This window comes from Ranitomeya imitator, chromosome 7, assembly GCF_032444005.1.
Source record: "Ranitomeya imitator isolate aRanImi1 chromosome 7, aRanImi1.pri, whole genome shotgun sequence".
In the NCBI taxonomy this organism is placed as follows: domain Eukaryota; kingdom Metazoa; phylum Chordata; class Amphibia; order Anura; family Dendrobatidae; genus Ranitomeya; species Ranitomeya imitator.
In genome coordinates, this window is record NC_091288.1 from 210378934 (window position 1) to 210395270 (window position 16337).

General features: G+C 56.6%; 2 protein-coding genes across 8 annotated transcripts in view; one reads left to right on the forward strand and one right to left on the reverse strand.

The window, feature by feature from the left end:
• Positions 1 to 3836, reverse strand: part of PRPSAP2 (phosphoribosyl pyrophosphate synthetase associated protein 2) — a 58357-nt gene extending 54521 nt beyond the window's left edge. The window contains exon 1 of the mRNA XM_069734669.1: positions 3747 to 3836. The gene's annotated coding sequence lies outside the window, so the exon portion shown is untranslated. The remainder of the gene's footprint in view (positions 1 to 3746) is intronic.
• A 129-nt stretch (positions 3837 to 3965) lies between these two features.
• Positions 3966 to 16100, forward strand: SHMT1 (serine hydroxymethyltransferase 1). Of its 7 annotated transcripts, none has more exons than XM_069734663.1 (12): positions 3966 to 4074; positions 11260 to 11379; positions 11558 to 11703; positions 12070 to 12185; positions 12339 to 12499; positions 12804 to 12885; positions 13010 to 13222; positions 13301 to 13417; positions 13503 to 13625; positions 14410 to 14526; positions 15315 to 15425; positions 15651 to 16100. In XM_069734663.1, the coding sequence occupies exons 2-12, from the start codon at positions 11284 to 11286 to the stop codon at positions 15821 to 15823; spliced, it is 1455 nt and encodes a 484-aa protein (XP_069590764.1). In that variant the 5' UTR covers positions 3966 to 4074; positions 11260 to 11283; the 3' UTR covers positions 15824 to 16100. The 7 variants fall into 7 exon arrangements, with proteins under 7 accessions (XP_069590764.1, XP_069590768.1, XP_069590762.1 ...); XM_069734667.1 differs by lacking the exon at positions 3966 to 4074 and adding an exon at positions 10297 to 10692; XM_069734661.1 differs by lacking the exon at positions 3966 to 4074 and adding an exon at positions 10699 to 10834.
• Positions 16101 to 16337: the final 237 nt, after the last annotated feature.

The window sequence follows — 16337 nt, forward strand, 5'->3', positions numbered from 1 at the left end:
GTCAATCCTACTGTATATGGGGCATTATATGTGGGTCCATCCTACTGTATATGGGGCATTATATGTGGGTCCATCCTACTGTATATGGGGCATTATATGTGGGTCCATCGTACTGTATATGGGGCATTATATGTGGGTCCATCGTACTGTATATGGGGCATTATATGTGGGTCCATCCTACTGTATATGGGGCATTATATGTGGGTCCATCCTACTGTATATGGGGCATTATATGTGGGTCCATCGTACTGTATATGGGGCATTATATGTGGGTCCATCCTACTGTATATGGGGCATTATATGTGGGTCCATCCTACTGTATATGGGGCATTATATGTGGGTCCATCCTACTGTATATGCGGCTGTTTAAGTTTCCACAATCAGTGATGGTTTGGGGAGCCATGTCATCTGCTGGTGTAGGTCCACTGTGTTTTATAAAGACCAAGGTCAGCGCAACCGTCCACCATGAGATTTTAGAGCACTTCATGCTTCCCTCTGCCAACAATCTTTTTGGAGATGGAAAGGTCATTCTCCAGCAGGACTTGGCCCCTGTCCACACTGCCAAAAGTACCAATATCTGGTGTACAAACAACAGTATCACTGGGCTTGATTGGCAGCAAACTCACCTGACCTTAACCCCATAAAGAATCTATGGAGTATTGTCAAGAGGAAGATGAGAGACACCAGACCCAACAATGCAGACGAGCTGAAGGCTGCTATCAAAGCAACCTGGGCTTCCATAACTCCTCAGCAGTGCCACAGGCTGATCACCTCCATGCCACGCCTCATTGATGCAGTAATTGATGCAAAACAAGCCCCGACCAAGTATTGAGTGCATTTACTGAACATACATTTCAAAAGGACAACATTTCGGATTTTAAAATCATTTTTCAAGCTGGGGTTATAAAGTATTCTAATTTACTGAGATAATGACTTTTGGGTTTTTCATTGGCTGTAAGCTATAATCATCAACATTAACAGAAATAAAGATGTGAAATAGATCACTCTGTGCTCTGTGTGAAATGTTATCGGAGATGGTGAAACCATCGGCTCTACACAAAACTCAGAGCTCAGAAAATATACGCTTTTTAATTATTCCAGTTGCAAATATTTATTCATTACATAGTGGAATGCGTTGAGAATAAAAAATAAAAATTATCAATGTAAATCACAACTAAAATCTCATGGAGGTCTGGAGTTGGAATGATGCTCAAAATCAAAGTGGAAAATCAAATTACAGGCTGATCCAACTTCAGTTGAAAAGCCTCAAGACAAGGAAATGATGCTCAGTAGTGTGTGTGGCCTCCACGTGCCTGTATGACCTCCCTACAACGCCTGGGCATGCTCCTGATGAGGCAGTGGATGGTCTCCTGTGGGATCTCCTCCCAGACCTGGACTAAAGCCTCCGCCAACTCCTGGACAGTCTGTGGAGCAATGTGACATTGGTGGATGGTGCGAGACATGATGGTCCCAGATGTGCTCAATCGGATTCAGGTCTGGGGAACGGGCGGGCCAGTCCATAGCTTCAATGCCTTCATCTTGCAGGAACTGCTGACACACTCCAGCCACATGAGGTCTGGCATTGTCCTGCATTAGGGGGAACCCAGGGCCAACTGCACCAGCATATGGTCTCACAAGGGGTCTGAGGATCTCATCTCGGTACCTAATGGCAGTCAGGCTACTTCTGGCGAGCACATGGGGGGCTGTGCGGCCCTCCAAAGAAATGCCACCCCACACCATTACTGACCCACTGCCAAACCGGTCATGCTGAAGGATGTTGCAGGCAGCAGATCGCTCTCCACGGCGTCTCCAGACTCTGTCACATGTGCTCAGTGTGAACCCGCTTTCATCTGTGAAGAGCAGAGCGCCAGTGGTGAATTTGCCAATCCTGGTGTTCTGTGACAAATGCCAAGTGTCCTGCACGGTGTTGGGCTGTGAGCACAACCCCCATCTGTGGACGTCGGGCACTCAGACCATCCTCATGGAGTCGGTTTCTAACAGTTTGTGCAGACACATGCACATTTGTGGCCTGCTGGAGGTCATTTTGCAGGGCTCTGGCGGTGCTCCTCCTGTTCCTACTTGCACAAAGGCTGAGGTAGCGGTCCTGCTGCTGGGTTGTTGCCCTCCTACGGCCCCCTCCATGTCTCCTGGTGTACTGGCCTGTCTCCTGGTAGCGCCTCCAGCCTCTGGACACTACACTGACAGACACCGCAAACCTTCTTGCCACAGCTCGCATTGATGTGCCATCCTGGATGAGCTGCACTACCTGAGCCACTTGTGTGGGTTGTAGAGTCCATCTCATGTTACCAGGAGTGTGAAAGCACAACCAACATTCAAAAGTGACCAAAACATCAGCCAGAAAGCATTGGTACGAGATGTGGTCTGTGGTCCCCACCTGCAGAACCACTCCATTATTGAGGGGGTCTTGATAATTGCCAATAATTTCCACCTGTTGTTTATTCCATTTGCACAACAGCATGTGAAATTGATTGTCAGTCAGTGTTGTTCCTAAGTGGACAGTTTGATTTCACAGAAATTTGATTTACTTGGAGTTATATTCTGTTCTTTGAGTGTTCCCATTATTTTTTTGCACAGTGTATGCACCTTGTCCCGCCTGGTGCCGCCGTCCGATCACTGGACCATTATTACCGCACAGGAAACGGCGGAAACTCACAGACTGTGTGGGGCGGCCTGAAGTTCACCATTCACTGCACTGGGAGTTTTTTCCCGCTTTTCAGTATATTATACTGGTGGCATATTATAATAATAATAATAATAATAATAATAAATTATAGCTCAGTATTAATATATTATAAATTAGTAATATAATTTATCTCCAAAAATACAGGCCTCATACAAGCGAGGGGATGGACACATAAGGTGAGGCTCCTCCCGCAGCTGTGTGTCACCGCCGCTGCTCTGTGGCCCCTCGGGTCCTCCGCCCCTTACCTGTGGCCCCCGGGGGTCCTCCGCCCCTTACCTGTGGCCACTGGGGGTCCTCCGCCCCTTACCTGTGGCCCCCGGGGGTCCTCCGCCCCTTACCTGTGGCCCCCGGGGGTCCTCCGCCCCTTACCTGTGGCCCCCGGGGGTCCTCCGCCCCTTACCTGTGGCCCCCGGGGGTCCTCCGCCCCTTACCTGTGGCCCCCGGGGGTCCTCCGCCCCTTACCTGTGGCCCCCGGGGGTCCTCCGCCCCTTACCTGTGGCCCCCGGGGGTCCTCCGCCCCTTACCTGTGGCCACTGGGGGTCCTCCGCCCCTTACCTGTGGCCCCCGGGGGTCCTCCGCCCCTTACCTGTGGCCCCCGGGGGTCCTCCGCCCCTTACCTGTGGCCCCCGGGGGTCCTCCGCCCTTACCTGTGGCCCCCGGGGGTCCTCCGCCCCTTACCTGTGGCCACTGGGGGTCCTCCGCCCCTTACCTGTGGCCACTGGGGGTCCTCCGCCCCTTACCTGTGGCCACTGGGGGTCCTCCGCCCCTTACCTGTGGCCACTGGGGGTCCTCCGCCCCTTACCTGTGGCCACTGGGGGTCCTCCGCCCTTACCTGTGGCCCCCGGGGTCCTCCGCCCTTACCTGTGGCCCCCGGGGGTCCTCCGCCCTTACGTGTGGCCCCCGGGGGTCCTCCGCCCCTTACCTGTGGCCACTGGGGGTCCTCCGCCCTTACCTGTGGCCACTGGGGGTCCTCCGCCCCTTACCTGTGGCCCCCGGGGTCCTCCGCCCTTACCTGTGGCCCCCGGGGGTCCTCCGCCCTTACCTGTGGCCGCTGGGGGTCCGTCCGCCCCAGGGTCTCACATTCTCCTTCCTGTCACATCACTCAGAGTTTACACAAAGTGCATCCTCCCGCGGAAAATCTGCCGTTCTTTGATTGGCAGGCTTGATAGAGTACTTGTCAGTGATTGGTCATTGGTTTTGTGTGCCCCTTGATGATTGGACTGGCTAAAACAGTGGCTGCCTGTGATTGGTTAGGCTATGTGCCAGCTTCTAGCTACACGTGTGGGAGAGAACGTGGCGTGGTCGGGAGCGGAGCGGACACCAGTGGAGAAAGGGAGATACGGGGCGGAGAGCGGGCGGCCAGAGACAAGGTCAGGAGCGTGTAAGACGGGAGTGCAGGCACAAAGGTGCTCAGAAATGCCGCCTGACCTGGAGCAATGGTTGTCAGATAAAACAACCTCTGTCCCGGGACTCTGGTTGTCAGGAGACCCCCCCCCCACCTCTGTCCCGGGACTCTGATTGTCAGGAGACCCCCCCCCACCACCTCTGTCCCGGGACTCTGATTGTCAGGAGACCCTCCCCCACCGCTCCACCTCTGTCCCGGGACTCTGATTGTCAGGAGACCCTCCCCCACCGCTCCACCTCTGTCCCGGACTCTGGTTGTCAGGAGACCCTCCCCCACCGCTCCACCTCTGTCCCGGACTCTGGTTGTCAGGAGACCCTCCCCCACCGCTCCACCTCTGTCCCGGGACTCTGATTGTCAGGAGACCCTCCCCCACCGCTCCACCTCTGTCCCGGACTCTGGTTGTCAGGAGACCCTCCCCCACCGCTCCACCTCTGTCCCGGGACTCTGATTGTCAAGAGACCCCCCCCCCCACTGCTCCACCTCTGTCCCGGGACTCTGGTTGTCAGGAGACCCTCCCCCACCGCTCCACCTCTGTCCCGGGACTCTGGTTGTCAGGAGACCCCCCACCGCTCCACCTCTGTCCCGGGACTCTGGTTGTCAGGAGACCCTCCCCCACCGCTCCACCTCTGTCCCGGGACTCTGGTTGTCAGGAGACTCCCCCCCCCCCCCACTGCTCCACCTCTGTCCCGGGACTCTGATTGTCAGGAGACCCCCCACCGCTCCACCTCTGTCCCGGGACTCTGGTTGTCAGGAGACCCCCCCCCCACCTCTGTCCCGGGACTCTGATTGTCAGGAGACCCCCCCCCCACCACCTCTGTCCCGGGACTCTGATTGTCAGGAGACCCTCCCCCACCGCTCCACCTCTGTCCCGGGACTCTGATTGTCAGGAGACCCTCCCCCACCGCTCCACCTCTGTCCCGGGACTCTGATTGTCAGGAGACCCTCCCCCACCGCTCCACCTCTGTCCCGGACTCTGGTTGTCAGGAGACCCTCCCCCACCGCTCCACCTCTGTCCCGGACTCTGGTTGTCAGGAGACCCTCCCCCACCGCTCCACCTCTGTCCCGGGACTCTGATTGTCAAGAGACCCTCCCCCACTGCTCCACCTCTGTCCCGGGACTCTGGTTGTCAGGAGACCCTCCCCCACCGCTCCACCTCTGTCCCGGGACTCTGGTTGTCAGGAGACCCCCCCCCCCCCCCCACTGCTCCACCTCTGTCCCGGGACTCTGATTGTCAGGAGACCCCCCACCGCTCCACCTCTGTCCCGGGACTCTGGTTGTCAGGAGACCCTCCCCCACCGCTCCACCTCTGTCCCGGGACTCTGGTTGTCAGGAGACTTCCCCCCCCCCCCCCCCCCCCCCACTGCTCCACCTCTGTCCCGGGACTCTGATTGTCAGGAGACCCCCCACCGCTCCACCTCTGTCCCGGGACTCTGGTTGTCAGGAGACCCCCCCCCCCACCTCTGTCCCGGGACTCTGATTGTCAGGAGACCCCCCCCCCACCACCTCTGTCCCGGGACTCTGATTGTCAGGAGACCCTCCCCCACCGCTCCACCTCTGTCCCGGGACTCTGATTGTCAGGAGACCCTCCCCCACCGCTCCACCTCTGTCCCGGGACTCTGATTGTCAGGAGACCCTCCCCCACCGCTCCACCTCTGTCCCGGGACTCTGATTGTCAGGAGACCCTCCCCCACCGCTCCACCTCTGTCCCGGGACTCTGATTGTCAGGAGACCCCCCCCCCACCACCTCTGTCCCGGGACTCTGATTGTCAGGAGACCCTCCCCCACCGCTCCACCTCTGTCCCGGGACTCTGATTGTCAGGAGACCCTCCCCCACCGCTCCACCTCTGTCCCGGGACTCTGATTGTCAGGAGACCCTCCCCCACCGCTCCACCTCTGTCCCGGACTCTGGTTGTCAGGAGACCCTCCCCCACCGCTCCACCTCTGTCCCGGACTCTGGTTGTCAGGAGACCCTCCCCCACCGCTCCACCTCTGTCCCGGGACTCTGATTGTCAAGAGACCCTCCCCCACTGCTCCACCTCTGTCCCGGGACTCTGGTTGTCAGGAGACCCTCCCCCACCGCTCCACCTCTGTCCCGGGACTCTGGTTGTCAGGAGACCCCCCCCCCCCCCCCACTGCTCCACCTCTGTCCCGGGACTCTGATTGTCAGGAGACCCCCCACCGCTCCACCTCTGTCCCGGGACTCTGGTTGTCAGGAGACCCTCCCCCACCGCTCCACCTCTGTCCCGGGACTCTGGTTGTCAGGAGACTCCCCCCCCCCCCCCCCCCCCCACTGCTCCACCTCTGTCCCGGGACTCTGATTGTCAGGAGACCCCCCACCGCTCCACCTCTGTCCCGGGACTCTGGTTGTCAGGAGACCCCCCCCCCACCTCTGTCCCGGGACTCTGATTGTCAGGAGACCCCCCCCCCACCACCTCTGTCCCGGGACTCTGATTGTCAGGAGACCCTCCCCCACCGCTCCACCTCTGTCCCGGGACTCTGATTGTCAGGAGACCCTCCCCCACCGCTCCACCTCTGTCCCGGGACTCTGATTGTCAGGAGACCCTCCCCCACCGCTCCACCTCTGTCCCGGACTCTGGTTGTCAGGAGACCCTCCCCCACCGCTCCACCTCTGTCCCGGACTCTGGTTGTCAGGAGACCCTCCCCCACCGCTCCACCTCTGTCCCGGGACTCTGATTGTCAAGAGACCCTCCCCCACTGCTCCACCTCTGTCCCGGGACTCTGGTTGTCAGGAGACCCTCCCCCACCGCTCCACCTCTGTCCCGGGACTCTGGTTGTCAGGAGACCCCCCCCCCCCCCCCCCACTGCTCCACCTCTGTCCCGGGACTCTGATTGTCAGGAGACCCCCCACCGCTCCACCTCTGTCCCGGGACTCTGGTTGTCAGGAGACCCTCCCCCACCGCTCCACCTCTGTCCCGGGACTCTGGTTGTCAGGAGACTCCCCCCCCCCCCCCCCCCCCCCCCACTGCTCCACCTCTGTCCCGGGACTCTGATTGTCAGGAGACCCCCCACCGCTCCACCTCTGTCCCGGGACTCTGGTTGTCAGGAGACCCTCCCCCACCGCTCCACCTCTGTCCCGGGACTCTGATTGTCAGGAGACCCTCCCCCACCGCTCCACCTCTGTCCCGGGACTCTGATTGTCAGGAGACCCCCCCCCCCACCGCTCCACCTCTGTCCCGGGACTCTGATTGTCAGGAGACTCTCCCCCACTGCTCCACCTCTGTCCCGGGACTCTGGTTGTCAGGAGACCCTCCCCCACCGCTCCACCTCTGTCCCGGGACTCTGATTGTCAGGAGACCCTCCCCCACCGCTCCACCTCTGTCCCGGGACTCTGGTTGTCAGGAGACCGTCCCCCACCGCTCCACCTCTGTCCCGGACTCTGGTTGTCAGGAGACCCCCCCACCGCTCCACCTCTGTCCCGGGACTCTGGTTGTCAGGAGACCCCCCCCCCCCACCGCTCCACCTCTGTCCCGGGACTCTGATTGTCAGGAGACCCTCCCCCACCGCTCCACCTCTGTCCCGGGACTCTGGTTGTCAGGAGACCGTCCCCCACCGCTCCACCTCTGTCCCGGACTCTGGTTGTCAGGAGACCCTCCCCCCCCCAACCGCCCCACCTCTGTCCCGGACTCTGGTTGTCAGGAGACCCCCCCCCCCCCCCCCACCGCTCCACCTCTGTCCCGGACTCTGGTTGTCAGGAGACCCTCCCCCACTTTTCCACCTCTGTCCCGGGACTCTGATTGTCAGGAGACCCTCCCCCACTGCTCCACCTCTGTCCCGGGACTCTGATTGTCAGGAGACCCTCCCCCACTTCTCCACCTCTGTCCCGGGACTCTGGTTGTCAGGAGACCCTCCCCACCGCTCCACCTCTGTCCCGGACTCTGGTTGTCAGGAGACCCTCCCCCACTGCTCCACCTCTGTCCCGGGACTCTGATTGTCAGGAGACCCTCCCCCACCGCTCCACCTCTGTCCCGGGACTCTGATTGTCAGGAGACCCTCCCCCACCGCTCCACCTCTGTCCCGGGACTCTGATTGTCAGGAGACCCTCCCCCACTTCTCCACCTCTGTCCCGGGACTCTGGTTGTCAGGAGACCCCCCCCACCGCTCCACCTCTGTCCCGGACTCTGGTTGTCAGGAGACCCTCCCCCACTGCTCCACCTCTGTCCCGGGACTCTGATTGTCAGGAGACCCCCCCCCCCCACCGCTCCACCTCTGTCCCGGGACTCTGATTGTCAGGAGACTCTCCCCCACTGCTCCACCTCTGTCCCGGGACTCTGGTTGTCAGGAGACCCTCCCCCACCGCTCCACCTCTGTCCCGGGACTCTGATTGTCAGGAGACCCTCCCCCACCGCTCCACCTCTGTCCCGGGACTCTGGTTGTCAGGAGACCGTCCCCCACCGCTCCACCTCTGTCCCGGACTCTGGTTGTCAGGAGACCCCCCCACCGCTCCACCTCTGTCCCGGGACTCTGGTTGTCAGGAGACCCCCCCCCACCGCTCCACCTCTGTCCCGGGACTCTGATTGTCAGGAGACCCTCCCCCACCGCTCCACCTCTGTCCCGGGACTCTGGTTGTCAGGAGACCGTCCCCCACCGCTCCACCTCTGTCCCGGACTCTGGTTGTCAGGAGACCCTCCCCCCCCCAACCGCCCCACCTCTGTCCCGGACTCTGGTTGTCAGGAGACCCCCCCCCCCCCCCCCCACCGCTCCACCTCTGTCCCGGACTCTGGTTGTCAGGAGACCCTCCCCCACTGCTCCACCTCTGTCCCGGGACTCTGATTGTCAGGAGACCCTCCCCCACCGCTCCACCTCTGTCCCGGGACTCTGATTGTCAGGAGACCCTCCCACACCGCTCCACCTCTGTCCCGGGACTCTGATTGTCAGGAGACCCTCCCCCACTTCTCCACCTCTGTCCCGGACTCTGGTTGTCAGGAGACCCTCTCCCCCCCCCCACCGCTCCACCTCTGTCCCGGACTCTGGTTGTCAGGAGACCCTCCCCCACCGCTCCACCTCTGTCCCGGGACTCTGATTGTCAGGAGACCCTCCCCCACTTCTCCACCTCTGTCCCGGGACTCTGGTTGTCAGGAGACCCTATCCCCCCCCACCGCTCCACCTCTGTCCCGGACTCTGGTTGTCAGGAGACCCTCCCCCACTGCTCCACCTCTGTCCCGGACTTTGGTTGTCAGGAGAGGAGACCCTCCCCCCCCCCACCGCTCCACCTCTGTCCCGGACTCTGGTTGTCAGGAGACCCCCCCACCGCTCCACCTCTGTCCCGGGACTCTGGTTGTCAGGAGACCCCCCCCCACCGCTCCACCTCTGTCCCGGGACTCTGATTGTCAGGAGACCCTCCCCCACCGCTCCACCTCTGTCCCGGGACTCTGGTTGTCAGGAGACCGTCCCCCACCGCTCCACCTCTGTCCCGGACTCTGGTTGTCAGGAGACCCTCCCCCCCCCAACCGCCCCACCTCTGTCCCGGACTCTGGTTGTCAGGAGACCCCCCCCCCCCCACCGCTCCACCTCTGTCCCGGACTCTGGTTGTCAGGAGACCCTCCCCCACTGCTCCACCTCTGTCCCGGGACTCTGATTGTCAGGAGACCCTCCCCCACCGCTCCACCTCTGTCCCGGGACTCTGATTGTCAGGAGACCCTCCCCCACCGCTCCACCTCTGTCCCGGGACTCTGATTGTCAGGAGACCCCCCCCCCACCGCTCCACCTCTGTCCCGGGACTCTGATTGTCAGGAGACCCTCCCCCACTTCTCCACCTCTGTCCCGGACTCTGGTTGTCAGGAGACCCTCTCCCCCCCCCACCGCTCCACCTCTGTCCCGGACTCTGGTTGTCAGGAGACCCTCCCCCACCGCTCCACCTCTGTCCCGGGACTCTGATTGTCAGGAGACCCTCCCCCACTTCTCCACCTCTGTCCCGGGACTCTGGTTGTCAGGAGACCCTATCCCCCCCCACCGCTCCACCTCTGTCCCGGACTCTGGTTGTCAGGAGACCCTCCCCCACTGCTCCACCTCTGTCCCGGACTTTGGTTGTCAGGAGAGGAGACCCTCCCCCCCCCCCACCGCTCCACCTCTGTCCCGGACTCTGGTTGTCAGGAGACCCTCCCCCACTGCTCCACCTCTGTCCCGGGACTCTGATTGTCAGGAGACCCTCCCCCACCGCTCCACCTCTGTCCCGGACTCTGGTTGTCAGGAGACCGTCCCCCACCGCTCCACCTCTGTCCCGGACTCTGGTTGTCAGGAGACCGTCCCCCACCGCTCCACCTCTGTCCCGGGACACTGGTTGTCAGGAGACCCTCCCCCACCGCTCCACCTCTGTCCCGGGACACTGGTTGTCAGGAGACCCTCCCCCACCGCTCCACCTCTGTCCCGGACTCTGGTTGTCAGGAGACCCACCCCCACCGCTCCACCTCTGTCCCGGGACACTGGTTGTCAGGAGACTTTCTGGCACGTATAGTGTTAACCCTCCGTGTGGTGGTTGTTGTGTCTCCACCAAAGACCTTTGATCCTTGGATGAGACTGAGGCAATTTCACTCCCAACTTTCTACTGCCCTTGGAAAGTTAATATGTAAGTTTTTGTTTTCACCCGCCGTCAGCTGGAGTCAGCGGTGGGCGAGCCTCCGTCACCAATGCGGGTGAGCTGTGGCGGGCGAGCCTCCGTCGCCGATGTGGGTGAGCTGTTGCGGGCGAGCCTTCTGTCGCCGATGCGGGTGAGCTGTGGCGGGCGAGCCTCCGTCGCCGATGTGGGTGAGCTGTGGCGGGCGAGCCTTCCCTCGCCCATGCGGGTGAGCTGTGGCGGGCGAGCCTTCCCTCGCCCATGCGGGTGAGCTGTGGCGGGCGAGCCTTCCCTCGCCCATGCGGGTGAGCTGTGGCGGGCGAGCCTTCCGTCACCGATAAGTTTCCATTTAATGTATCCATGTCGGATTCGGCTGTAAACAATAAAGTTACTGTTCATTGACAGCAAGCAGAGGCCTTAAAGGGATCTGCAGTCGCTGTACGTGGATCTGTTCCCGGTATTACCGCTGGACAGTTTTTGCATCTTCACATTACGCTGCCGTGATTAAACGGTCACATAAAGTGACTGCAGACTTTTGACCAAAGTCCGAACTTCCCCTTTAAATGGTTATTGTTTCAGAAGTGACGTATCTGAGGCCGGCCAATGGCGGACTCCCCGGTGATGAACGGTGGGCACGCCGACCTGTGGGCATCTCATAACCGGATGGTGCTGGAGCCTCTTGAAACTAATGATCCGGAGGTAAGAAATCGGGGGAGACTTATGGTGGGGATGCAGAGGTGGCGGCACACTCGTAGCTTTCCCATTCACTTGGTGGGCGTACTGGATTCTCAGGATTTCTGGACCATCAGATGCCGGACTACAGGACGTCTACTGCATTACGGAAGTCCCAGGTTATGTTTAATGCTTATATTTGTAGGTGTACGAGATCATCCGGAAGGAGAAGCATCGGCAGCGCTACGGGCTGGAGCTCATCGCCTCCGAGAACTTTGCCAGCTGCGCGGTTTTGCAGGCTCTGGGCTCGTGCCTGAATAATAAATATTCGGAGGGCTACCCTGGACAGAGGTGAGGGGCGACGCCGGTGCTCTTCACCAGAGCATATGTGCATGTCATGTCGCATGGGATTGGGGCGATCTGTTGCCGCGACTTACTCAGGACATTTTAAAGGGGTTTTCCAGGATTAGAAAAACATGACGGCTTTGTTAAAAAAAAAACAAAAAACGCAGCAGCACCTCTATCCCCAGGTTGTGTGTGCTATAGCCCCCAGTCCCATTCAGTCTGATAGACCCGAACTGTAACTCCAGACCCATCCTGTGCACCCGTGTGGCGCTGTTTTTGGAAGAAGCCATATTTTTGAGACAGGTCAATCTGACCCTAGACGACCTGCGTACTGTAGAGACCAGATTGGATTTTAATGTTGTCGCCCCACAGGTACTACGGCGGCACGGAGCACGTGGATGAGCTGGAGCGGCTGTGTCAGAAGAGGGCACTGGAGGCGTACAGTCTGGACCCCCGAAAATGGGGCGTGAACGTGCAGCCGTATTCAGGTGAGAGATGATTATGCCGATGTTTCCTGCATGTTGCATCTGTTTTTCCTCCAGATTTTGCAGCAAATCTCCATTTCTGATTTGTGAATTTTGCTGCAGATTTTGCTCCATACGTTGCAAAAAAAAAAAAATGAATGTTATTTTCGATTCCAGGATCCCCTGCAAATTTTGCTGTTTACACTGCCTTGGTGGAGCCTCATGGGAGGATCATGGGGCTGGACCTGCCTGACGGGGGGCACCTCACCCACGGCTTCATGACCGACAAGAAGAAAATCTCCGCCACATCCATCTTCTTTGAATCCATGCCGTACAAGGTGAGCAGTCGTCACATCGCTGCGTGTACGAACCATGACATCCAGTGATTTGTGCGCTCTGTCTGCGGACACTCAGATCATGGGAATGACTATAACAGCAGAGGAATAGTGCACTGACCTTGTGGGAGGAAAGTGACCTGATGTTAGTGAGGCCAGAGCTACATGGGCAGGGATAAAATGTTAGAGGAAGGTAATGCCTTTTAAGAAAATGGAAGGATCATCCCCTTCCCCCCCCCCCCATCCCTCTCCAGCTGCACAGAGTATTTCAGCTTCACATGTTGGTTTATCTTCACCTTGATCGCAGGTGAATCCGGACACTGGTTATATAGACTACGACAGACTGGAGGAAAATGCCCGCTTGTTTCATCCCAAACTTATCATCGCCGGTGAGTACTACAACCACCATCAAGTCACATTCCTTCCAAATAACTGACTGGCATTTTTGCAAAATTTTAAAATTAAAAAAAAAAGGTAAAAATAAAAAATACATTCATTCATTTTATGTCTAAGGTGTCAGCTGCTACTCCCGGAATCTTGATTATGGCCGAATGAGGACGATCGCCGATGAAAACAATGCAGTCCTCATGGCCGACATGGCGCACATTAGTGGCTTGGTGGCAGCCGGCGTGGTACCGTCTCCCTTTGAGCATTGTGACATCGTCACCACCACGACGCACAAGACCCTGCGCGGATGCCGTGCTGGCATGATCTTTTACCGGAAGGGTGAGTAGTCCTCACCGGGGGAGGAGAAAAATGGACTTACAACTGCGGCATTGACTTGTTTTTTTTTTTCTCCGTCAGGAGTCCGAAGCGTGGATCCGAAGATGGGTAAGGAAATCCTGTACAATTATGAGAGTCCAATTAATCAAGCGGTGTTTCCCGGCCTACAAGGTGGACCCCATAATCACGCTATTGCAGGTACGACCCACCCTTGTTACCTGTATGACAGGATCATGGATCACCCACCACCGAGCTTTTACAGTTTCATCCTGATTTATTACAGGCATTGCTGTGACCCTGAAACAAACCATGAGCCCAGAGTTCAGGTTGTACCAGACACAGGTGGTCTCTAATTGCCGGGCGTTGGCAAGTGCACTGGAAGAACTGGGCTATCACATCGTCACCGGTAAGAAAGCCTCGAATGATTTACAAAGCCGACGTTCCGGTCATGGTGATGTAAGAAGCTGACGTTCTGGGAAAGGGTCCTCTGTGATGGGGAAAGGAACTTGACCCACTGTGTAGCACCGATAACGACTGATCTAATATGCATGGGGTCGCCGACCGACTGATAGACATGGGAGATGTCGAATGGACATGTCCGATGTCAGACTGCCGATCGCGTCGTACTCCTGGACATAAGCCACTGGCTTAGTGAACACAGCCATGAGGCTAGGGGCTTACTCCACAGGGGTCCCCAACCCTGTCTCTAGAAAACTTGGTGACCTGATTAAATGGATGAATCCATTGATTACTAAAGTCTTTCTTGGCTTGAATAATTAAAGGGATAAATGGCCAAAATCAGTGGTTCTTCTGATCCCAGGGGTCATCGTGTGGGGTTTTTCTAAAAATACATAAACCAAATACTTCAGCCATTTCCAAAATTGAAGGGTATCACCTAACCGCATCAGTCGGACCCTCGCAGGTCTTCAACAGGACTCTTAAAAGCCGCAGTGGCCATGGATGCAGACCACCGCTCTAATAATTGTCTATGGGAATACGGTAAGAGTCGCGCACAGTCCCATAGACAATTGATATAACGGAGATCTTCATTCGAGACCTTTTCTGGGATCCCCCCCAATGATTAGTAAGTTATTTACTTTCTAAAGTGGACTTGTTACTGAACCCATTATATATAAAGGAAAGTTGGCATCTCTGGAAACTTTTTTTTTTTTTTCTCCGTCAATTTACAGGCGGCTCCGATAATCATCTCATTCTGGTCAACCTGAAGGACAAGAAGACTGACGGAGGACGAGCCGAGAAGGTCCTTGAAGCCTGCGCCATCGCCTGCAACAAGAACACCTGCCCAGGTGAGTGCAAGTCTTATTATAGACCTGAAGGCAAAAAAATCTGCAACCTACAGACTCTCGAGGAACCGCGCAGCATTAGTCATTGACATCAGTCGGGCGGCGCAGCTGTAAAATCCATTCTACCGTCTCTGAATGCTACATATTGACAAGTAAGACACAAAAGAGAATGGTAAAACCAAACACACTCAGTTTGAAAAAATGTTTGCAGTAATCCGCAAGTGCTAGTAAAAGATGTAAATAACAGGGTATTTGGTTGATACGTTTTTTGCAAAAAATGTATACTAAGCTGCTCTACCAATCTTCACGGTATACCCATATCAGAGCAGTCCTAACTAATGTATGCAATCCCTATCTGATGTATTTAAAAACCTGATCATCTGTATATTACCTGTGTGAACAGGGTTCAGAGAGGAAAAATCCATGTGTGCATACAGGGCAGAACAGCTTTTTAAATACATCAGATAGGGATTGCATACATTAGTTAGGACTGCTCTGATAAGGGTATACCGTGAAGATTGGTAGAGCAGCTTAGTATACATTTTTTGCAAAAAACGTATCAACCAAATACCCTGTTATTTACATCTTTTACTAGCACTTGCGGATTACTGCAAACATTTTTTCAAACTTGAGTGTTTTTGGTTTTACCATTCTCTTTTGTGTCTTCAGGTTTCTTGGTGGTGTGTGAACATGATCATACAGACTTGTTCACTGTGCAAGTAGCCCATGTGTTCCTGTTTCCAATATTGACAAGTAAGTGACTTAATCCATTATCTGCACCCCCCCGGCAGGTGACAAGAGTGCCCTCCGTCCCAGCGGCCTTCGACTTGGATCCCCTGCCCTGACTTCTCGAGGGTTTAAAGAAGAAGACTTTAAAAAAGTTGCGCACTTCATTCACCAAGGTGGGTGGTGGTCGTTGTAGACCAGGGTTTCCCAATCTCCAGTCCTCACGGCCCCCAAAAAAGATCATGTTTTTAGGATTTCCTTAGTATCGCACAGGTGATGAATTGCAGCTCTGCCTAATTCACTTGAACAGAATGGAGCTGCATTACTAGAGATGACCTGTAGTCAGGGGTGGTGCTGTTTTCTGGAAGATGATTTTTAAATTTATTTTTTTTCCCTTTCAGGTATTTTACTCACTCTAGAGATTCAGAACGACATGAACCCCAAGGCGACCCTGAAGGAGTTTAAGGACAAGTTGGCGTCTGACGGCAAACACCGAGAGAAGGTCTCGTCCCTGAAGGAGGAGGTGGAGCAGTTCTCCAGCTCTTTTCCTATCCCCGGCCTGCCTGACTTGTGAGTGATGTGTGGGGATATAACGGAGGACGTCCCGTCGTACAAGAGCCAGATATCAAATATCAGCTGCTGAGGAAACACGGCTATAATTAGGAAAAGTGATTTCCTTCAATCCTGGGGCCGTAGTCACACGTCCTCCGCGAGGATCGGAAATCCCTCATGATTGTGGCCACGTGGTCTTCAATTCTGCAGCCATTATCCTGGCAGCGTGACTTGTGGGGGTGTTAGGTGCTGTTCACATTGTGCCGCCGCCAATCCTGCTGGAATAAATGTCTCCCTTTAAAAAAGTGTTTTGGTTTTTTTTAATTCCCACATTAAAAAGTGATAACATATGGCACCACTTTATAATTAGGAGAGGTCTAACCTGTTTCCCTTCCCCTGCACTCCTACGTAATTGAGGGGGGATATCTTACACCCCTGACCCCCTAATCTTAAGCAAAATTCTAATAAAAAGAAAACAACAATTTTCTGGTAAAGATGAGGCAACCAGTATTGCTACCGACACATGCCCCCACGCA